This window comes from Eublepharis macularius, chromosome 6 (assembly GCF_028583425.1).
Source record: "Eublepharis macularius isolate TG4126 chromosome 6, MPM_Emac_v1.0, whole genome shotgun sequence".
In the NCBI taxonomy this organism is placed as follows: domain Eukaryota; kingdom Metazoa; phylum Chordata; class Lepidosauria; order Squamata; family Eublepharidae; genus Eublepharis; species Eublepharis macularius.
The window spans coordinates 80,964,234-80,989,209 of NC_072795.1; the positions used below are offsets into that span (position 1 = coordinate 80,964,234).

The window sequence follows — 24,976 nt, forward strand, 5'->3', positions numbered from 1 at the left end:
ACCAGCAGCCACAGTGTCAGATCCACACTAACTGGAGTCTGCTCTGAGCCAAGCCTGCCTTTTTAATTCTTTGCAGGCAGTTTGAAAAAGGCTCTCTCCTATTCAAGAATCCCCATTGGCCAGATAGGGAGAGCTCCTGAACCAACTGGCCACTCACTCCCAAGGAAGACTCAGAAAGCCCAGGAAGGAGCCAACCAACAGCTGAAGCTGTCTTTTCCAGATTAACCCAGATTAATCTGGCAATATCGATCTGGCTTCCTGGATCTGATCCAGGATTATCTGATCGAGCAAAACTGGATTTTGCCAAATCAGCATAAATCCATCTATAAAAGTCGAGTCAGAAAGTCTGATTGTACACCCCTAGTCTACACAGCAAACCAAACAGAACAACCATAGAAATTCTCTGATCATCTACACAATTAAATCTTCACCATGGACAAAGAGAAAATAATATATATAGGTTGTAATTCTCACCGCAATATGTGATGGAGACAGTGGTGTTATTCCAGGGTCTCCCAGACTCCTGGCTGGAGATGCATAGGCAGATGTTGGAACTCCATCTGAAAGAAAATGGTAATCATCTGAATATTCCCCAGGGGATGAAACATTAAGTAGTGTCATGCAAGTCTGGGCATTGTCACCCACCTGCAACTGCAATAAAGAAACTTGATTATAAATTAGAAATGACAATTATATAAATCTGGCCGTAAAATACTTTTCTTATGATAGACATGGTAACTGGAGGAAATTCATTTTGATTTTGACTTACATTAAAAGGATGATAGTATGTGCCAGTGATTCACAAAGGCAAATAGCAGCATTGATGCAAGTTCTTGAGCCTTCCCATTGCAAATCTTGACTGGGGACACAGACAGAGCATCCATAGCCCTTCCTCAATGCAATGCCAAGAAAAGATGTGCCCAAGTGGTTGTGTACATGTATATGTGAACGCATGCAGTCTTCCATCTTTTGCAGGATTTTTTCTTAATGTACTTCCCAATGAGATGGCAAACCCCCGGACTTCCTGTTTGGGATCCATGGAGGTCTAACACAGCTCTGGGAGCAGAGCTGACCGGGCTGCCGTTTTTAGTGACCGGCGGGGGCAAACAAGCCCGCGGTCCCCTTTTCTCAGGCGGAGAACAGGCTTTGAACGCTCAAGTACCTCAGGGCGCGTTGATCTCAGGCGAGGGGGGGTTCTGCGCAACGAACTCTCCCCCGTCCCTTGAGGTCCCACCCTAAGACAGGTCGGCCTACATCTCTGCGGCAGTTCTGGGGCCAGTGACGGCTGGCATAAGATCTACATGCCCAAGCATCAACAGGAGGAAAGAAGGTGAAAGAGAACCTGAGTTTGAAGCAGTGATTACAACCCAGAAAGACGTTTGAAAAGGTAAAGATCACTATCTCTTGAAACGGGATGAATTACTTAAAGTAAAGAAGCATTAAAGGGGACTTTTAAACTGCAACAGTTTGATTAAAAGTAGAGGAAGACTCGGCAAGAAACAGATTAGTAAAAGGACTAAGCTAAAAGAAGTAATTAGAGAAATCGGAGGATTGTTGTTCATACCTGTGGTTATGAAGAGATAATAGACTGTGAGAAAGCTTCTACCATCGCGAGAGCTGCTGTGAGGAGACGGGAAACAGGAAGTACGTAATTGTGATAGAGCTGCTGGAGAGAGACGGCCCTAAGGCAGACAGGAAGAGGGCAATCGCCATCTTTGAAGAGGGAAGGGCACGGGCTTCAGCAGAAGAGGAAGTATGCCATATTGGATTACAAAAATATAGAAAAACCATAGAGAAAAGACGCCCGGCATTTTGGATTTTGTAAGTGCTTTTTTTTCCTTTTGAAACCGGGACATTTGAATTAAATTAAATTAAAGGGACACTTAGCCAAGCGCCACGGAGTTAAGGAAACGTGCAGACTCGTGGGAGCGGGGCAAGTCAAGCCCCACGATGTCGAAAAAAGAGTGGCAGACGGCTATGGAAAATTTAGACAAAAGATTTTCGGAAATGTTAAAGGTCCAGCAGGAGCTGGTGAAAGAGATCAAAGAAGTTAAAGAGACAGTTAAAAGTGAATTGGCAGAAATGAAAAAGGGAATGGAAGCAACACAGCAAAAAGTTAACGTGGTGGAGAAGGCGATGGAGAATCTCTCAGACACACAACAGACAGATATGAGGACGATGAGGGGCAGAATGGCTATTGCGGAGAGCAAGTATATGGAAAAGCAGCTAAGGTTTCGCGGTTTGCCGGAGATGGAGGGAAAGACAGCTCAAGAGCAAGTTGCTGAAGTGTTAGCTGGATACCTGGGGAAGGAAGAAGAAGAAATCGTGGCTATCCTAGACGTGGTGTATCGTATAAACTCAAGATTTGCGGCCCAGAGGAAGTTACCAAGAGACGTGATTGTGCAATTTACAACCAGAAATATGAAAGAAATGATTGTGAGCAAGCAATTCCAAGACCCATTGGAGGTTGATGGCAAGACGGTGATTATTATGAAGGAGTTACCTAGATCGGTGTTGCTTGATCGGAAAAAATATAAAGCCTTAGTCCAAATTTTGAAGGACATGAAAATAAGGTACAGATGGGAATTACCGGAAGGGCTGGCATTTGAGTTTGGAGGAGTGAAAAAGCGCATCAGATCTGAATTTGAAATGGAAAAGTTTATGAGGGACAATGAAAAGGACTTACCAGCAACAAGGCTATGAATATGGAATGTAAGGTTATATCTTGGAATGTAAATGGACTTAATTCACCCAATAAGAGAAAAAGTACTTTTCACTGGCTATTAAAACAGAAATGTGATATTGTTTGTTTACAAGAGACTCATATTAGAAAACAGGATGTAAAATATCTAAAACTGAGCAAATTGGGCACTCATTTTGCAGCGGCCACAAAAAAGAAAAAAGGGGAGTGGTCTTGTATATTAGAGAGGAGCTGCAGCCAAAGTTAGTGTTTAAGGACCCAGAAGCTAGATTTTTAGCGGTGGAATTTAAAGAAAGTGCTGGTGATTGGAATCTATGCACCTAATGGAGCAAAAGAAAGCTTCTTTGAGGATTTGAGGAAGCAATTAGATGAACTTTCTCACGACCAGATAATTCTTGCAGGAGACTTCAATGGAGTTACAAATTTGGAGCAGGACAAGAAATCAGCAACTGCACAAAAGAAAAGAGGACTACTACCAAAAACTTTTTTTGTATTAATGCAGCAGGAAACTTTGGAAGATGTATGGAGAATACAGAATCCCAAGGGCAGACAATTCACATTTTTCTCCGCAAGACACTCTACTTTATCACGAATCAACATGATCTGGGCCTCAAAGGACTTAGTGTTATGGACTAAAGAGGTGGAAATAATGCCTATGGTAGGCTCAGATCACAATCCAATTATGTGGAAGTTTGGGGAAAGAACTAAGAGGAAAGGATGGAGAATAAATGAGGACTTGTTGCAAGAGGGAGAAAACTTGGAGATGTTGAGAAGGGAAACTAAGTTCTTCATACAATACAACATGAATCGAGAAGTACCAACCAACAAGGTATGGGATACCTATAAGGCAGTAATTAGAGGCATACTAATGGACTTAAACGGAAGAGCCAGGAAAAAACAAGAGGAGAAGAGACAGGAGATTACAGAGAAAATAAAAGCCAAAGAAATACTACTAAAGAAAAGACCAGGGAAGAAGAAAGTTTACCAAGACATTAAAATTTTACAAGAACAGTTGACAGCAATGAATAATAAAGAACTGGAATAGAATCTGAAGAGAATGAATCAAAAGTCGTTTGAAGGAGCAAATAAACCTGGGAAATATTTGGCATGGCAATTGAAGAAGAGAAAGGAGAAGAAGACAATAAATAAAATTTGTGAGGATAATAAAGTATATCTGGAACAGACTGCTATTAGTAGAGCCTTCTACAAATTTTACGCTAAATTGTATAATAAAAAAGAGGTGAATAAAGATTCAATAGCGACATATCTGGGGAAAATGAGGCTCCCAGTGATCTCGGAAGATTGGAGAAATAAATTGAATAGTGAAGTGACAGAGGAAGAGATAAGGAAGGCAATATAGTCAACAAATCTGGGTAAGGCGCCAGGGCCTGATGGACTCACAGCTAAATTTTATAAGGTAATGGTCAATGAACTGGTGTCATTCCTAAAAGAAGTGATCAATGGTGTTATGAGAGACCAAAGAATTCCAGATACTTGGAGTGAAGCTAATATATCATTGATCCCTAAAGAAGGACAGGACTTGACTAACGTCAAAAATTACAGACCTATTTCCTTACTTAACAATGACTATAAGATCTTTGCGAAGATCTTAGCGGAAAGAGTAAAGGGATGGCTATCCGAAGTTATTGGGGAAGAACAAGCTGGTTTTTTACCGAATAGACAAATCAGAGACAATTTAAGGACAGTTATAAATGCTATTGAATATTATGATAGGCGTTGTGATAAGGAGGTTGGGTTCTTCTTTGTGGACGCTGAAAAAGCATTTGACAATTTGAACTGGGATTTTATGTTCGCCACTATGGAACAGCTACAGTTGGGAGAAAGATTTATCAGAGCAGTAAAAGAAATCTACAGAGACCAGAGTGCAGCAATTGTGGTGAATGACGAGGTGACTAAGAAATTGACTATAGGCAAAGGTACAAGACAAGGTTGCCCGTTGTCTCCACTGTTGTTTATAATGGTTTTGGAAATTTTGATGATACAGATCCGAGAAGATAATGCAATCCGTGGAATAAAGATAAAAGACTTTTCCTATAAGGTTAGAGCATTTGCAGACGATATAATGTTAATTGTGGAAGATCCAATTGAAAACATGCCAAGGGTAATAGAAAAAATCACAGAATTTGGAGATTTGGCAGGTTTTTTTGTAAACAAAAAGAAGTCAAAGATACTGTGTAAAAATATGACTAAACAAAAACAACAGCAACTTATGGAAATAACAGACTGTGAAGTAACAAATAAGGTGAAATATTTGGGAATTGAGCTGGCTGCAAAGAATATAGATCTATTCAAGAACAATTATGAGAAATTGTGGACTCAAATAGAGCGAGACTTGATTAAATGGAATAGATTGAATTTGTCATGGTTGGGAAGAATTGCAGCAGTCAAGATGAATGTGCTGCCAAGAGTGATGTTTTTGTTACAGACAATACCAGTTATTCGGGATTCCAAGCAGTTTGAGAAATGGCAGAGAAAGATATCGGACTTTGTTTGGGCAGGCAAAAAGCCTCGAGTGAAAATGAAAGTGTTACAGGACGCGAAAGAGAGAGGCGGAATGCAACTGCCCAACCTAAGACTTTACTATGAGGCAATCTGCTTGGTTTGGCTGAAGGACTGGATGATGCTTAAAAATCGCAAATTGCTGGCCTTAGAGGGATACAAAAAAATATTTGGATGGCATGCATACTTATGGTATGATAAAGTAAAAGCGGTCTCTATGTTTGTACACCATTACATTCGGAGAAGCCTCTTCACAATATGGAAAAAGTACAGAGATTACCTACAAGAAGGAATTCCCTCCTGGGTGGTTCCTTATGAAGTGATAGATCCGAGAACTGTTGATAATGAACAACAGTGTCTAACGTATAAGGAGATAACACGAATAGAATTTTCTAAATTAAGAATAAAGACGCAAGAAGAGTTGTCTCCAAACTATGACTGGTTTCAATATAGACAGCTCAGAGACCTTTATAAATCGGATTGTGCCAAGGGAGGAGTACGAATGGAGAATTCGGACTTGGAGGAAGTAATTTTACAAGAAGACAAAAAGGAAATTTCAAAGGTCTATAAAGTGTTGTTAAAATGGTATACTGAAGAAGAGGTAGTTAAGGTGCAAATGGTGAAGTGGGCTATAAATTTTAATAAAGAAATAACAATGGAGGCGTGGGAATACTTGTGGAAAAATACTTTGAAAATTACGACATGCACTAACATTAAAGAGAATGTCTATAAAATGATCTATCGTTGGTACCTGACACCAAAGAAAATTGCGCTAGGGAATGTGAACATGTCTAATAAATGCTGGAAATGTAAAAAGCATGAAGGATCTTTGTACCATATGTGGTGGACTTGTGAGGTAGTCAGGCAGTACTGGGGGGAAATAATAAGAGTAATAAGTGAGATTTTACAGTTTCAAGTTAATAAGAACCCAGAACTCCTGCTACTGAACTTGGGAATGGAAGATATTCCAGCACAACATAGGACATTGCTTTTTTACATGACAGCAGCGGCTAGACTTTTGTACGTGCAAAAGTGGAAAGTACAAGAAGTGCCAACTATCGAGGACTGGATTCACAAATTGCTGTACATGGCGGAGATGGATAAACTGACAAGAAAACTAAGAGACCTTGATCCAGGACAGTTTAACACAGATTGGGAGAAGCTGAAACAATATTTGGTGAAAAAATGGGAGGTGGGAGGAGAACTGTGGCAGTTTGAAAATTATTGAAGAAAAACAAAAGAAGAGAGAAGTGACTATACCGGGGGGAGGAGAGTTAAAGAAGAATTACTAAGCAATTATTCTATTTGATTATTCTATACAGTATTAAGTAATAGTTATTATGTGATATATAAGAATAGAAATTAATTAATTAATTATGTTGCTGGCAGATAGGGGTGTAATTGAGAATTAACAGAATTAAAATTTATGAATACAAGAAGGGGGGGAATGAGAAGTAGCATATAGAATATAGGTTAAATTGATTGACTTATGCTGAAGGTATTTTTGGTTATAGCGATTTAGAAATGTGCAGAATATGGGTCAAATTGATTGACTTTATGTTATAAAGATAAGAGATATAAGAGGAAGTAAAGAGTAACATATAGAGTATAAGTTAAATTGGTTGACTTATAAATGTATTCATCACTTATGAGTACTCAAGTTATGTATAAGGAGGGATAAATTGTTTGTCCCATATTGATGACATTAGAATGAATAAGTTAGAGTACAGGATATTGAGAATATTACCAGTATTATTACTATTGAATAACATGCCAGGAATGTATTAGTTAGTTGATAAGTGAAGGGAAATTGACTTAGCACTGTGTTATAATAGACTAGCTTAGAAGAGTGTGAAAGTATATGTTTAATTGACAAAATAAGTTGAAATGAGTAGGGGAAGAATAGACAAAGGGTTGGAAAACTGTTGGAAGTCAATAAACGGGGGGGGGAAAGGGAGGGGGTTAGAACTGGAATATTAAAGTAATTTGATTGTTATAAATGACAAAATATTTCTAATTCCAATAAAAATTTTAAAAAAAAGAGATGGCAAACCCCATCTCACATTTTTTTCCCTTTGTCAGTGCCTGAGGGAGCTGAAAAATCTGCTTTTGTTCCATCTTTGGGCATGTAGTTAAATGTTTTTAGCGCACACATTGGGAAGCAAAAGGAGGTATTTTGTGAAGGGGTTGGGGTGCCTGCTTTGATTAGACTGTGATTCTCCCAAGCAGATATATGAGCTGTGCACAAATGTTATATTGTTTTTAGGGATTAGATGAACTGTATCAGCCATTACAGTCATAAAGCCTTTAGGTCAGAAAGCAATTGTTGTCTTTACAGCAAGTCACTAGGAATGGTTTCCCCACTCCCATTAACATTGTCTGTAATGCAGACAATCCTGCTTACTGAAGTTGGGTGCTGAGAAGTTCTTGATCTCCAAATTCTTACTTATGAGTGCCTGAAAAGCTCCTTGATTCTTCTGAGCAGTGAATTTTTATACATACATGTTCAATCCTTTCAGCAGATTTTCCAGTTGACCTAAATTCCAAATAGCTGGTGACTATACAGATTTACATTACTATCTGAAATGTCTTCCTAATTTATTGAAGCCCAGCAGATACTAAATTTGGCAAGGCAAACCATAAATTACTGTCTCTTGGATCCTGTGAGGATTTCAAGTATTCAGTATTTTAATATAATTTATTACTGCAAGCAGATTTCTACATGTCTGCCTCATCTCAAATGATTCTTTGAACCTTCTTCATAGAATCATAGAGTTGGAAGAGGCCTTACAGACCATCTAGTCCAACTGCCTGCTCAATGTAGGAAAAGCCTAAAGCATCCTCCAATAGTATTTGTGCAGCAGCTTCTTGAAGACTGCCAGTGAGACGGAACCCACCATATCCCTAGGCAACAGACCCCACTGGTGGGTGACTCTTAATGTGAAAAAGCTTTTCCTAATGTCCAGCCAGAACCTCTCCACCTGTAGTGTAAACTCATTGTTTCGAATCCTATCCTCTGTTGCCAACAGGAACAGCTCCCTTCCCTTCTCTAAGTGATAGCCTTTTAAATACTTAAAGAGAGCAATCATGTCTCCCCTCAGCCTCTTCTTCTCCAAACTGAACATTCCCAGGTCCTTCAGTCTTTCCTCGTAGGGCTTGGTCTCCAGGCCCCTGATCATCTTAGTTGTTCTCCTCTACATGTTAAATCGAATCTTATTCAAATCTGTCCACTTTCCAACAAAATTGAATTAAAACAGAGAATGACAGAAGGACACAGAGAATGATAGGAGGAAAGAGTTAGGTAATATAAGATTATAACAAAAATTTTATTAGATATGAAGGTAGATGGGAAAGATAAAAAAAGATATTTAAATAAAATTGAAATATTAAAAGTTAAATTTAAGTAAGTTCTATATAAATGTACGATTTTGAATTTTGTATATAAATGATTATAGTTTATACTTTGTTTGTATGTTTATACATTGAAATAATTTAAAAGAATTTTTTAATTCTGCCCCATGGTGCAGAGTGGTAAGCTGCAGTACTGCAGCCCAAGCTCTGCTCACGACCTGAGTTCGATCCTGGTGGAAGCCAGGTTCAGGTAGCCAGCTCAAGGTTGACTCAGCCTTCCATCGTTCCAAGGTCAGTAAAATGAGTACCCAGTTTCCTGGGGGTAAAGTGTAGATGACTGGGGAAGGCAATGGCAAACCACTCCATAACAAAAAGTCTGCCAAGAAAATCTGATATGACATCCCCCCATGGGTCAGTAATGACTTGGTGCTTGTACCTTTACCTTTTAAAAATCTGCCCATTTTCCCACTGAGCTCAGAACTCATTGAATTCTATCCCTATCTTAAAGGGTGGTTGCTACTCCTCCCAGTTTGGTGTCATCTTCAAGTTTAATGAGGAATCCCCTCATACCCTCATCTGGATCATTTATAAAAATATTGAAAAGCACTGGGCCCAGAACTGAGCCCTGTGGCACTCCACTTGACACCTCCCTCCACTTAGAAATGATGCAACTGACAACTACTCTTTAGGTGCAGTTATCCAGCCAGTTCCCTATCAATCTAACCATCCTAGAGTCCAGTCCACAGTCCACCAGTTTGCCCTTCAGAACATCATGAGTATCCTTGTAAAAAGCTTTACTGAAATCCAGATAAATTACATTGACGGCATTCCCACAATCCAGTAAGCCTGTCACTCAACCACAGAAGAAGAGGTTGGTCTGGCAGGGCTTGTTGGGTACAAATCCTTGCTGGCTTCCCCATATCACCATGTTATCCATCAGATACTTTCAGAGTGACACCTTTAATATCTGCTCCAGTATCTTCCCTGGGAGAGAGGTAAGGCTGACTGGCCTATATTTCCCAGGATCATCCTTATTCCCTTTCTTAAAGGTTGGGCTTACATTTGCCCTCCTCTAGTCTTCTAGCACATCACCTGTCCTCCAAGAGGTCTGGGAGATGATCGACAAAGAGTCTGTAAGTTATTTTGAAAGTGCTTTAAGCACTCTTGGGTGTACCCCATCTGGCCCAGACTTGTACACATCCAGCGCAACAAGGTGTTCTCCACTTCTCTGCCCATGTCAACCAGCAGTCCTGAACCCATCTGTTACAACCCTTTCTTTCTCTTGGGTAGGTTTTGCCTTTAATCTTTCTCTTACACCCTTTGGGTAGATTGCTGCCACCAGGAATATTATAGTCCAAGATATTTTATTTAAATATCCCCTTTGGTAACGTGCCCAAGGGTCAGAGCCCTTTGTGGTACTATGCAGCCCTGAGGAAAGGAATGGGATATAGGAATGGCAGATTCTCTGGGATATATAAAAAACAAAGTAAATATTTATTTTTATAAGAAGTGTATTGGTTTCATATTATTTCTAAAACCTGATGGTTTCAAAAGAGTAGTTCTCAGTTCTTAAAAGTTACTTTATTTAAACCCAGTCACACAGATCTTCTCTCAGGCTTCACACAGTTTGCCTGCTTTTGATATTAACTTCTCTCTCAATTACAAGTAAGACCTTTTCTCAGGTATACTCACAGTTTGCCTTTCTCCTGACTGTTCTTTCACAAACGCACAGTTCAGGCTACCACACAGGTTATATTTCTCTCAGACAACATAAACAATTTATCTCAGACAATACAGCTTGCCTACTAAAACTAGACTCAATATTTTTTCTTTGAAATACTTAAACGTGCTAAGGCTGCACGCAGCTTGCCTCTCTTGCTCTGACTGAATCTTTTTTCTCCACTCTCAGTCTAAAACTGCATTCACACCACTCACACTGTCATCAACCAATCATATCACTCACTCATCCCTCTCTTTCACCCCCTCTTCATCTATACCATACCAAGCCTTTAAAGACACATACACACATTTGCTTAAAAACATTACACCATCTCTAGGTGGGCCTGTTCTCTCCTTCAGGGAGAAAACGAAAGCAAAGTAGGCATTGATTCTGCCTGCTCTGTTCTCTGTCAGAGTTTCTCCATTTTCACCCAGCAATGGGTTAAAATAATACCTATATATTGTTGCAGCTTGTATAAAGGTATGTCAGTCTCAGCTCCGAAGACATCAGTGCCTGGGGGTGGTTGGCCTTCCAGGTTGGCTTCAGCAGTGGGTTTAGGTAAAGGGGGTGTCTCAGAATGGGAAGGAGGACAGGGGTTTACAGCACCTACTTTCCTCTCTCCCTCCATCAGGTAGACCGTATTCCCCCTTTTCTCTCTCTAGCTTGTCTTGTCTCGCTTCTCTCTCTCACCCACTCTTGTTTCCCAACACTCTTCCTCGGCTTCCCTTTCCTGCCCGCATTTATGGGGCCATCCCAAGTCTTGGTTCCCACCTCCTCCCAGTGCTGACCTGTCCTTGATGTTCTCCTCCCTTTCCCTGAGGTATTGCCAGTTGAGCTGGCCTATTCCAGAGTGCCTCTCAATTCCTTCTAAGCCCTGGCCCCACCCTCAACATTTTCCTTCCTCTTGCTGAGTGGGGCTGGCTGGGTCTTGGCTGGGGCTGCCCCGGCTCTGCCCCTCTCAGGCAGACTCTCATGTGGCTGGCGTTTCTTGGGAGCCCCAGTGCCACCTGCCTGTCTCATGAAGGCTGGTGTGCCCTGCCGGCGTTCCCAGCCGCCTTCTGAGCTGCTGCGGGGCTGATGGGGGCATCGGAGATCTCCAAGGCTTCTTCTGCCATGCTTGTGGCTATGGAGGCCATCCCCAGGTGCGCCGCTGCTCCAGTGGCCATCCGGGCTTGGACCACTGCTCCAGCGGCTCCGGAGGTGGCCATGAGCTGGGCCGTTGTGCCGGAGGTCTCCCCAGCTCCCACCACAGCTCCTGCAGCTCTGGAGGCATGTGTGTCTTTCAATTTGTTCAATAATAGTTCAATAATGTAAGGACTGCACTCATTTTAGAGCTTCTCCCCACTTCACATTCCTCTCCAGGTTTGGTTATCAGAATCCGAGAGGATATAAAAAGTTAAATGTAGTCCAATGTGTGGACTTTTTTGGACTGGTGCTGTAATTATAACAACTATTTCACAGATTTACAAACCTCAGTGTAAAAAAAAAAAAGACATTCAGGCATCATTTAGTACTTTCCAGAACATCTTCTGAGAAAGAAGTCACTGATTTGAGATTGCTGGAGACAATTTAATAGAATGCATTCCAGTTTAGCACAATATAGCTAATATAGCACTTTTTCTTAGGTTTCCATGGACACCATAGTACAGCACTGACACATCCTGTAATCAAAACAGTAGGGGGTTCTGTTTAAAGCTCACCGCAGTGCCATGAAGGAACAGCAAGATTCAAGAAATAATCTTCCATAACTGAATATCCTTTCCCTTCTGTTTTCATCTCATCATCCATAGTATGGTAAAATACGAAACTAAGTTCTTGGTATTCACTTGGTGGTTTTATCTAGATTCTACCTAGATCTTGGCCTCCAGCAAAACTCTATTTCTACTACTAGCATTCTTCATCTGTAGAGCTTTGTAGCCTTTATAATATTGACCCACCAGTGCCTTGATTTGTAAAATCAGCTCTGTATTACTCACTGGAACTGAGACTAATAAACCCAATTCACCTAAAGCCACATAATGGGTTTAAGATCTACATTGGCTCCTGGACCACAACAGCATTATGGATTACAAACCTCTTCAGAATGTAGCAGTGATATAAGGTTCTATAGTACAGCATCACACTCTTAACATGGGCCTGTTTTACTTCTATAATGGCATATTTGTTCTACTCTTTTATTTATGAGAGATGTTCTTTCTGTCTAACAAGAGGCCAACCTAAAACATGTTCTAAATACAGGAATCATTGATTGTTCTGGAATTGAGTTTTGTTAAATTTGATACCTTCATTGCAGACTTGTACCTTCTATGATTTCACTTCCTGTTTTTTTTTCCAACTCCTTTAACCATTATACTATCTGTTACATATTACTGAGACATTGTCAGGGGCATGTATATTACTTGTTTACTGGAAAATCATCTAACCAGTTTTCCTTGAATCCTATGACCAATGAGTATTAATCTAAGACACCTCTGGAGATGGCTGAATGATGGGCAGAAAATGCTAGATAATGGTTTTCAGGAACATGCCATTCTAAAATTTAAAAAGAAACAGACCTTTCAGGTTAAAAAGGTACAACTGGACTTGCACAAATTCACTCATGACTGTTGGCAGAAGTCTGGTACAGTCTGGTAACTATAAGAGAGATCTGAAGAGAGGAGGAGACTTCTGTGGTTTCTAGTAGGGTATGGAAATGGTAAGTCACATCGTCTCTCCTGCTGCTCAGAAAAAGACTTCTCTACTGTTTTCCATCTTCAAACCACAGCACAAGAAGAGTTTCAGGAGGAGAATCTATTTGTTGCTGGACGTCCTGATTGCCATAGGGCCAGGGAACTTTCCCCATAAACTGGCAAGTGGATTTGTGAACATCTGCTCATCAGTTACAGCATGAGTTACTGTAATGTTCTTGGAGAACTTACTTGCAGATAATGGCAGAGGGAGACACAAGTCCATTGTGGTGAGAATAGCTTGGCTAAGCAGAACAGGAGTGAAATTTTGACTGACACTACTGAGAGGAGGAGAATAGCCACTACTGAAGGTGCTACTGGTTGAGTTATGAATCCTTTTGCCAAATCAGCTTCAAGATACTGTTGCATGGCAATGAAGTAACCAGTATACATTCGTTTATGCATATTTTCCCCACAAACAACTGAAGTGAGGAGATGGTGATGGCAATGATATGGAGAACTTAATAGACTTCTATTGATGTATCCATGTGGCCTGCCAGAAAGACATGTTGTGCAGGGCCAAAAAAGCCATGGGCAATGTAAGGCAGGGTTTGAGGGGGGGAAAGCAAAAGGATCCACGGGCCGTGCACAGAATATGAATAAGATATGCTGTTCTGTGGTAGGTAGTTTGGAAGCCAGAAAACAAAGAGGAGGAGGAAAAGACACAGGGCCCATGGACTTATGATGGACTAAGCCTTGGAAATCATTAGTATGACTCTGGAAGATTGTGTCTCACTTTTCAGTGAGAGTGGAGCCAGATAAGAGAAAATGTGGTAGATCAAAAGGAAAGGTGGAACACTCCTTTCAACACATTTATTCTTTTTTTGCCCTGATCAATGTACCTTTTCATACATGCAGATACGTGCAAAGATGTCTCCAAATGGTGTGTGTGTGAGAGAGAGGGAGAGGGGTGCAAAATAGAATATATGTGAGAGTATTTCCAGAAAAAGACATTTCAGACCTCCTTTTCTTCCATGAATAAAAAAATCACAAACTGAATTTAACCCCCTTGCTTTAAATTTGTTCCCCAGGTATAATTCAGTCCTGCCTTCCTCCGAATATTACAGCAATGTCTGCATCATCAGAACTGCTGCATCATGAACCCTGATGCAGCACTTTGGCTGTGGTAAAGAACTCTACTAGATATTGCTTTGGGAATGAATGCTGTGGACAAATGCCCTTTGCCAGGAATACCACATGAATTATCTCATCCAGGGTAATATTTTACCATGACATACTCTGACTGAAGTCCTTAATGGAATTCTCACACTTCAAAATGGTTAAAGCATTTTATAGGGGAAACAACAAAATCAAGAATTAAGGTTAAAACCCTATGTACCTGGAAGCAAACACCACTGAGCATAATGGGACTTCTGAAGAAAAAAAAAAACAGAGATGATCGTGCGGCAAAACTAATAGAATAATTCTTGTTATCTCCTGCAACCAGGGCAGGGAATCCCCGAGCCCCACTTACCTGGCTGGTGAGGGGAAATGAAGATCCAGGCCAGGATGCAGCCTGAGGATGTGGTTGTACATGCCTGTGTCCCAGTCAGATGATGTCATTTCTGGTGTGACCCAGAAGTGATGGGGCTGGTTTTTATTGAACTGGTCCTGGCATGACTTATTGCTTCTGGGTTGCACTAGAAATGTCATTGGACTGGGACACAAAGCTCACAAAATATCTGTCATCCCTGGCCCCAGCACTCCTCCCCATTTTTAGGTTGTGGGGACCTCGCAACTCTGCTTGCAACTCCTTCCTTGGATTTGGATAGCCCTGGGATTGAAAAGTTCTCTTTATCAAGGTAACAAATAGCCTTTGGGGGTCCATTCATAGTACATCTCTTGAAGGAACAAAACATCATGGAATTCTCTCCATAGACCCAGGCAACTATACTGTTGTAGAAATTGGGACGTGTGTGGGTGTTTGTCATTGTTAGCGTGTCCCCTGCAGGGAGCCCTCCTGCCCCTTACTCCTATCCCTTCTGCTCCCAGCAGCCACAGAGCTGTTGGTTGACACCATTCTGATCCAGGGGGTTCCAACAAGGACTGGCCTAGACCACCACCTCTTTACTCTTCTGGCACCCCTCTACTGGTGAGGCACTGCCAAGCATAAGACTGAACTCTTAGTTGTAAACAGGCAGATGGTCTAACACAAGGTTAGAGCAAAACTGACACACAAAGCAGAGCAAAACTGACACACAAAGAAGTCAGCACAAAAACAATAGTCTTCCTAGAGTGGTGACTTCACTGGTTTCTAACTTTATGACATGCCTACCTCCTAGGAGAGAACAACAACCCTCCTTGGGTGAGGTATTGTATTAACTTTTTCTAAGGCCCTCCCTCCTCTTAGATAATTGGCTTATTTTTTCCAATTATGACAAAAGATTACTCAAGCCCAAAAGTTCTGCCTCAGTTCTTTAAAAGTTTAATTGTAGGACTGGACCTTACTAAGGATACCCAGATTGTAATAGTACATCTTGTTCCACACAATTTTGAAGATAGTATCTATCAAAACTCAATTATCTTCCTTATTTCCACAGTATAGCAGTGGATTTGACTATACTCTCTTCATGAAGTTCTGTTTTCTTTCATACACAGAGGGAGTAGGATTGCCAGCTCCTCTGGGGTCCAAACTGGGAGGCAGGGGGTGTCTTTAGAGGGGCACGCTTGGGGGGAATTTCAATCAATGTTAAGGAAAATACCCCCCCATGGGGGCCTTCCCTTTGTTGTTCTGCCAGGAATGACATCATTCCTAGAGTGATAATGAAGGCTCAGAAGCAGGCAGGAGCAGTGCTCCGTGGAAGAGCATCTGCTTAGCATGCAGAAAGTCTCAGGTTCAGTCCTTGGCATCTCTAGAGAAACGGATCAGATAGGTGATGTGAAAGGGTGGTGTAGACAAGACTGACCTTGACAGATAAGTCATCTGGCGACTGGCTCCATATCGGGCAGCTTCATAATTCAGACTAAGTGACACATATCTATACTGTGTTCCAACCTTAGCAGTGTGAAGATCCTTCTTCATTACATTGTCCAAGTTCTGGATACATCACTATGCCTTGTAATTAGAACCAATTATTTCACAGGACCTCCCTGATTCCTCAGAATGAGCATTCTATTTCTGGGTACGTCTCCAAAAGTATTAGTGTTAAGAATATGCATAACCAACATGAACGTTAGAATAAAAATACTTTCCCCATTGGCTCCTGCTCATTTCTGCAATTAAATATTTCTCCCATAATGAAAAATCATCTTTATGGAAATAAATTTATAATAGTCCATTACTAGGTTGGCACCTGACACTTTGATGACCAGGAGGGCCTAGGGACTGAGGGTGTAACTCCCACACATCACAGGAGTGCTGGGAAGCAGAAATAACATCCTCAAATTTTAAATATGCAGTGGCTGGGGGAGGTCTCCAGTCAGTTTGAAAGGGGGAATGCTGCTACTGATTTGCACAGGATACCTTTTCTCCTGATTTCCTCTTTGTAAAGCTCTCCAAACTGCTTTTGGTAGTTCTTCCAGAGCCTTGGAGGTTAGGTGGGACTTTGGGGACATTTGCCACATCTAGCAACAGCCATGAGTAAGAATGTGCTTCCCGGCCATTGGTTATTCCTCAGGAGAGCCAGCTGCTATACAAGCTACCAATGGACAATGGATATAGAATACAACCTTATGGTCTCTCTTATATGGAGTAAGTATGCATAGTGTTGGTTAGATGTACAACAGAATCCCACCATAGATGAATGGTATCTGAAGAGAATGTGTTGCTTCCTGTACAAGCCTTATTCTGGCTTGTCCTGCTGGCCTGAGCTCCAGTATCTATTTTGTCAAGATCTCGTATCCCATCCTAATGAAGAAAATAAAGTTGTATTACTTAGTTCCAATGCAAGTCAGTCATTCCCCACCAGCAGGAGTTCCCATCCTTTTCTGGAATCCAACACTTAAAGCAACCAAGTTCCTACAGGCCATTAAATGGTTCTTTTCTCCTAAAAGGTTTTTCCCCCGTTAGGCTAAATTCTAGCCTCTGCTGGATGCTGCTGTCTCTGTGGACTAATGTAGCTTTGTAAGTATTGTTGAGTTTCACTCCTTAAAGATGAGACTCATAGCATTAACACCCTCTCATAACGTTAACACCTTCACATGATTTTTAGTGTCCCTAGATAGAACAGGTTTCCCATTTCCTGGCTTGCCGTAAACAGTCTCCATGTTTTAAAAAAGCAGTATTTCTACTAAAAGATAGTCAGTATAATGTGCTGAATATCTAAGCATATTGCCAGTCTGAGGTCACTCTTAAACCAGCTAAGTTTCAGTTCTCTGGGTTGGTATTATCTGAAGCTTCAGCTCAAGAGTTTCACTGTCTGGCTGAGACTGGAGCACTGCAGTGCTGTCAGACCTGAAACCATAAAAATAATTAATGCTTGATGACTGCAACATTTTGCTGCTTTTCTTTGATTTAGGCAGTTTTGTCATCAATGCGTACTTTAATAAGCAACAGATTTATCACCATTAACTTTTCAATACAAATGATTTCAAAAAGCAATGTCACTCTTCACTCAAAAAGAAAAATCAGTGCTGCCCACAGTCATAGTAAGATAAACTAGGCATCGGCATTTTTTGTATGTTACATAGGGGCTCTATTCAACCACATGCCTTGGTACCCCAGAAGCCACCCTACTTTGAGCATCCATTTTCACAAGATTCACTGATCATGAGGGGGGGGGAATGCAGCATCCATAGTATAACAGTTAAATGTGCTTTGATACCCATTATCGGAAGTATCCCTCTCTAATGCTTTAAATATTTGCTTCTAAACAAAGACCACTCCAAATTGTTATTTGAGAAAGATTTAAAAGATCTTGAAAAAAAAGAAATGGAAAAACAGAAAGCATCTGTCAGTGTGTGTGTATATATAAAAAGCTGCTCTTTTAATATTCATTTTTCCACAATTCAAAATCAATGCCTTCTGTTTCTGCTTCAGGAGCCCTGCATTCAAATTACTTTATTATGAACCATTCACTTTCTGACTGCATGGTGATGAATTAAGCCCTCAGCTAGTTAAGTCTCTCCCTGTAAAACACAGTCATGTAGAATTGCACAGATCTGCCTCAAAGTTATATGAGTTCCCTGAAGCAAGCAGCTCATCAAACTGACTAAATTTCAGTCCTCTGCAGTTTCTAAGAGTTTGCATTTTCTTTGCACTCAAGCATGACAAGCATCACATCATAGCAAGGCTATTCCAGTCCAAACTGACTGGAATGTCAGAATTCAAAAAGCAGTGGGTTACTGTGGAAAATACCTTTCAGTTATCTCCCCTACACAGAATATTAGAAAAACAGGACTGGGGCCTGGGGTACCCCACCTCCATGATTTTCCAGTTTCAATCTCCTCCCCTCATTCTATTCATAAAGTAAAAAAGAATCAATAGGTACTACCATTGACAGCGCAGCACAAGTTCCAACAGCTATAACAGCTACATGGAAATAGCTTGAGCTGGGCCTGTATATGATAGCAAAAATGAGATTATTATGACAATAGCTAAGCGGAGTAACTAGCTATTTTATTAAGTGTGAAGGCAATGGAGGAGGAAGTCCTAAAATATGATACGTCTATCTGTGTCGGTAAGGACTGGAGTGGTGTTCCCTCACAATAAGGAAGTCTTTAGAACCCTGTAGGAGATAAGAAGACATAGTTTGTGCCCAAGGAGGTTCTCTTTTTAAGAACATTAGGAACTGGCCAGAGGAAGGAGGTGCAGAGGTCATCTTTCAAATTAAATTAGGTTTGCTCGGCACTCTTCTTGATTTCTGGTGTCTATGCAGCTGCCTTACCCGCATTTCTTCCAACTCAGAAATGCTGAAACATCACGTGAGTGATGTAGCGTGTATGTAGAGTACTTCTGCATATAGTGTAATGGCGACAGGAAAAACAACGGTCTACAGCCACAGGTTTTCCCTGGCTTGGCATGCAGGAGAGAAAGAAGCAAGCGGCGGCCTCTGCGCTCGCTGCTGTGCCTGACGCTGGGAATTCACTGCATTGCCGGCCTGACAGCGCTCTCCGGCCCCGAGCCCCGCCCAGCCGCAGAGCACACGCGGAGCATCCTCCTCCTTCTCCTCCTCCCGGCCTTCCGAAGAGACATGCCGCGGGGGAGGGGTGTCTAGGGCTTCGCCGCATTGTTTTTTCCCGCGGGATCCTATCGCCTGCCGCTTCCCCTCCTCCTCCCGATCTGGCGCAGTCCTCCCCTCCCCAAGACAGCCTGAGACGACGGCCAGCCTTTGCTGAAGGAGAGCAGCTGAGAACGGAGCTCCTGAGAGCAGAGCGCGCAAGGAAGCGCCAAGAGGAAACCATGCCAAGCCGGGGAAAACTCCCATGGAACAGCCGATAAGCAGAGGGAAGGAGCGAGGGGAGATCGCCCGCCCTGGCGGCTCAGCGGAGCGTGGAGTCACGGGCCACTCACCCACCCCACCCCCGGCGCAAGCAGGCCGACTTCCTTGGCTTGCAAACTGGACTATCCCAGTGAGTCCCCAGGTGCTGCTCGCCAGACTAGCCTGTTCCTCGCCCGCTTGACTCGCGTCTCCGCTCACTGCAGTGAAAAGCTGGCGGCCCAGACCGGTCCGCACAGGAGCCGTTAACAAATGAGGGAGCGCCTGTCTACGCTTCTCGTGTTCAAAACTATCCCCAAAGCAAGTTCCATGAGCACGTCCCATCATATTGCTGGAAGAGCCTTAACAATAGATATAGATAGTTGTCTCAGTAACGCCCCCCCCCCGCCACTGCTACATATACGTGCTTGCGCACATATTAACGCCTATGGATGTAGACTGTTGTTTTTCCTGTCGCCATTACACTATATGCAGAAGTACTCTACATACACGCTGTATGAGCATACATGTTTGCATACATTTCGGTAAGCATGCGTGGGAGAGGACTGCAAAATTTATGTATCTTGTGCATACGTCGCTATAACACTATATTCACGTACAGACATTACCCAGATACACTCGTTATTGCTTATGTATACATCAACCACACCTGCGGTGTGGCTAGGTGCTGCCCGTACCTATCTGTATATCCCTTCGTTTCTAATTCTAAGATGCTCTCTAAGGTAGACACAGGCACCGACTAGATTTATGCCTGCAGTATAGCGTTCCTCTCGCAGGGAAAATGCACTATTGGCAGCGGCGGCCGAAGCCACCCCGGTTCACAGTAGGGTCGGGCGCACGGCACCCCCCGGCCAGCTCCTGCCCCCTCTCGCACCCCCTTGACCCCCCTTGACCTCGACAGGGCATCCTCGGGCAGGGCTTCAGCTTTGGATAGCCCCGATTTTCGGGAAGGAGAATCCACCTCCCCCACCCCTAAACAACCCCCTCTCCCGCCCCAGCTCCATTACCTGCCGTGACGCCTTCGGTCCCCGCCATAGCTGGAGGCGCCTGCTGCCCCTTCCGCTCGCTTCTTCAGCAACACAAGGCGAGAACAGTCGGGAGGGGAAGGAGCGCTCCGCTCACTCCGCAGCCTGAGCCATCGGGCATGCGGCAATCCTGCAGCAATTGCTCCCTTCCTAGATCTGCCCTCTCGGCCAGGGCTTTGCTCCTTCCTCTTTCCCCACCCACGTCTGGCTGTGTGCGAGCAGCCAAAGGGAAGGCTTCGCGTTTCACCCGGCAGTTCACAAGCCTTTCTTCCCTGCTGCTCAGATTTCTGCAGCGCCCCTCCCCTTCGAAGTGGGCTGCCTCCCACCCACCCCCTCACTCCCTGGCGCAAGAGGCAATCGTGGCTGCAATTGACAAAGGCGCGTTTTCGACGAGTCACCCGCGGAATAGGGTTGTGTTCCCAAACACCATCCCGCGTGTTTGTAAATAATTTAAAAGAATGCCTCTTAATTTTAAGGACTGCCCCCTTCTTTTTGAACAATCACAGCTACATAGAATATGTTCAACACTTAATGAGTCTGTCCACCCGGCAAACCCGCAGGCAACTAGTGGTGCCTTCAAACGCTCAGTGCACAAATGAACCAGGTAATGTGTAAGAAGAGCCTTCCACATAGCCACAAACAGCGCAGCAAGTGCATTTGAACCATTGCAGGACATTCCTAAGAGAGACGTGTCAGGTATCCTGGTTGGTTCAAAAGAAAATCCCAAAACAAAAGTCATGTAATATATTTTATTAGGACCAACCAAATGACACAAAAGAGTGTGCAGACTTTCCGGATCTGCTGAACTCTTTCATTAAGCTTAAAGGGTGTTTGTGTGTGTGGATATTTCAGGTTATGATCTTCAGGCCTTTTCTTGCCACTACCCTTGTGTGCTCTGCCACAGATAAGAGTAATATAGATTTGTCATTGTTATTAAGGGTCTCATGATGATGATCTTAATGCTTAAATAGAAACTGGCCAGATGTGCAGGATTGCATAAAGTTATATACACCATGGGAGTGCATTGCGTTGAAGGAATTTGACCATATAAACATAGCATTTTATGCAATAGTAGCAGGCATCAGGCCAAGTATACAGCTGCTGGTTATTAATGCGCAAATTAACAAGTAGCAGAGCCCGTACATGTGTACTATCAAGTCACAACTGACTTGCAGCAACCCCAGCAAGGGGCTTCCGAGTTCAAGTGAGAGGCAGAGGTGGGTTTTCCACTGCCATCCTCTGCAGAATCTTTTTAGTGGTTCCTCATTCAAGTACCAACTCTGCTTAGCTTCCAAGATGTGTTGAGACTGGGCTATACCATACTGCCTCCTTCCCAGGCCCCCAGTATGTGATAGAAAAAACAATTTCTTCTGCTTTTTTTGTTAGTTATTAATAAACTAACATAAAGCCCTATGCGGACTGCGACCTGCATATCTGTGGGACCACCTTTCCCCATACGAACCCCAGAGGACTCTTCATTCCAGTGAGAAACATCTGCTAAAGGTCCCTGGCCCCAGAGAGGCCCACCAGGCATCAACCAAGGCCAGGGCCTTTTCAGTCCTGGCCCCAGCCTGGTGGAACGCTTTGCCTGATGAGACCAAGGCCCGGCAAGACTTGCTATCCTTTTGCCGGGCCTGCAAGATGGAGCTGTTCCATCAGGCATATGGGCAGTACTAGGCGGAGCCCTCCGGCCAGTTGATGGTGGATTGGGCCCTCCCCACCACAAATACTCCCCATTCAAATCATTTTCTACTACAAAGAGGCTCTGGAGATGATTTAGGCTGGTTAGCTGTGCTGCTATTTTTATGTATATATGCATTTTAAATTGTGTGGTAATTTTGTATGTTTTTATGGTCTTTAATTTATAATAATTGTTTTACGTATTTTAACTATATATTTCTGTAATCCACCCTGAGCCCACTGGAAATGTGGGGAGGGCGGAATATAAATTGAAAATAAATAAATAAATAAATAAAATAATCTTACAGACCCTGGTATATTATACACAACAGGCACAATATCAGTGGATGTTTCCCAGGCTAAAAATGCTTGGGAATCCAATATCCCTACAAAAATAGCAGAGCAATGAGGGACTTTGCACAACAAATGCATGTTGAATACAAAAAGGTCCTTCAGTGCTTTTTCTCCTTTTGCTGCTTTTTATCATGGTTCCTATTAGGATAATTGCCTACATGCTTCCAACTTTGGCACTAAAAAACAAAAAGGGGTGATAGTGGTGAAGAAATCCTTGCCTTCTTAATATGCACCTACTGGATCCTTCAGTCATATGGGGTCGTAATCTGCCTCTCAGTTATACAGAGAAACCAAAAGGCAAATCTGATGCCCTATCTGCTCATTTGCTTTAGTACCAAAGCCAGCAGCACAGGGGAAGCCTTCCTGAGCAAACTGGCATTATGGGAAGTCTGTACATATAGACTGTATCTTCAGCACCCTTTCCTTCCTCCACTTCCATCCATCTGTCATGCAGATGGGCAAGGGATTGAGCTCAGAGCCAGCGTGGATCTCAGGCAATTGGATGTACTGAAGAAGCCCCATGTGCATTCTTTGGTTGAGTTTGTGAGCAATACGTGTTGCCCTGGCTGATTTAACACGTGCTATCTATTCATTAAACATGGGCATTTCTAAAAGTCAGATGAATTCCGATAGTAGCTTTCCGGGCAACAATATTCAACTATACCTTATGCTTGCTTGTCACATGTGTTTGTACTCAATAATGACGGTGCACCAATAGTGAGTGGGTGGTTAGTGTCACTTTGAAAAAAAATCTGCATTACCAAATGAGCCATAAATGTTCTTTGCCTGTGCCAAGTATCATTTTGTAGTGCATGAAAGGACTATCAGGAGTGCTAAAAAAAGCTATACTAGTTATCTTGTAAATTATTCTTACACAATAAAAGAAAATAAGGGGGTTTTTTTTTGCTTTTATATTTATCCCAATTCTTTTCCCAGTCAACACTGGGGCACAATCAATGCAAAAAGAGTTGCGCTGCCTGCCTAGGAAGCTGAATTATTTGAAAACTGAAAACTTCAGATCCCAGTGTTGTAGGGGCTGGCTGTTGGAAAGAGAAATGAACCATATCAGCAAATCTTCTCTAATATTGCTTCATGTATTTCAAAGATGAGCCCCGGCACTGAAAACAGGGCTTTAGGTCAAATCAAGCCCTGGGAATGACCATTGTACAAATGGAGATTTATGGAACAGACCTGAGAGAGTAGACTTTACAGTAAAAAAATAGGAAGAGCAAGCTTTGGAAATATTTGTATGTTGAACAGCAGCAACCATAAAGCATTTCAGGCTCAGCACTTAAATTTGGCATCAGCTGCCTCAGCTACAGAACCCCTCACAATTAATCAATCAGACATAAATTCCCAGGGAGATAAGGGCAGCATGCTGTGTCGTTCCATGTTCTTTTTTCCTTCCCTTCCACACCACACCACAGGGACCAGCATCTGGCCTTTGGCCTGCTACAAATATATATTTAGAATCTGATGGTAAACTCACATAGCATAGGAAATGGGAAACTGGACAACTTTCGTTTCATGTTACAGTTTCCTAATGAGAAAAAACTTTCACAGAGCCCTAGATGCATATCATATTATTGTTAATCTGAATAGATGAAAAAAATATATTTTGAGGACGCTAATAAAAATGTAATGGGAAGTCAAAATACCACACATATACAACCCCTTTTCACTTTTTCTCCCTGTCTCAGTTTTTGTTGGAACACAAAGCAGCCCAAGTAAGCCACATAAAAACAGACATTGATAAACAGAGCTGGCCATCTTTTTGAATGTCAAGTGCATGACAACATTAATATTTATTTATGCCATTTATAGTCCACTATTCTCACTGAGACACAAGGTAGATTACACAGTGTGAGATTAATACAGTCATTATCAAGGACGTTTCCATAAATAATGCCATAGGGTAGATAAACACAAGTTTATGAGGACATAGCATTAGCAGGAATCCAATACAGAGTTGAAGAAATGCTGAAACAGAACATAAGCAATTCTAGGACTGACACTAGACAACATAAAGCACAGGTAGCTTATAGGTGCACATATTTAAAGCAACGGATAGTACGTAAGGCAACACAGTGGTGAAGTCTATGGTCCCTAGCAAAGCATCTGAGACCCCACCACACACAATACAGCCCCTCTATCTGAGTAAAAAACCTTTCTGAATAATTCAGTTTTGCATCATTTGCAGAAAGCCAGGAGAGTGGGGGCTTTCCTCACCTCCTCAGGCAGGCCGTTCCACAGGATAGGGGCCACCACAGAGAAAGCCCATGTACAGGGTGCTGTTGATTTGGCCCACGTGCAGGGTGGCACCTGCAGGAGACCCCGTTCAGATGAGCAAAGCTGCCATGGAGGAACATAGGGAGGGAGGCGGTCCTGTGGGCTGGACCAAGACCATGAAGAGCTTTGTATGTGATAGCCAGTACCTTGAACTAAGTAGGGTAACTGATAGGTAGCCAATGGAACTGCAGGATAGGAGTGATGTTCATGCTCCTGCTCACTCCTGATAACAG

The 24,976-nt window shown here is 42.5% G+C and overlaps 1 protein-coding gene across 1 annotated transcript in view; it reads right to left on the reverse strand.

Annotated features, from left to right (window-relative positions):
- The window catches only part of HSPA12A (heat shock protein family A (Hsp70) member 12A), a 63,743-nt gene extending 43,279 nt beyond the window's left edge, over window positions 1–20,464 (reverse strand). Inside the window, exons 1-2 of the mRNA XM_054983511.1 lie at window positions 20,403–20,464; window positions 475–560 (exon numbers count right to left, since the gene is read on the reverse strand). Coding sequence (XP_054839486.1) covers window positions 475–560; window positions 20,403–20,430 — 114 coding nt within the window. The 5' untranslated portion in view covers window positions 20,431–20,464. The remainder of the gene's footprint in view (window positions 1–474; window positions 561–20,402) is intronic.
- Window positions 20,465–24,976: the final 4,512 nt, after the last annotated feature.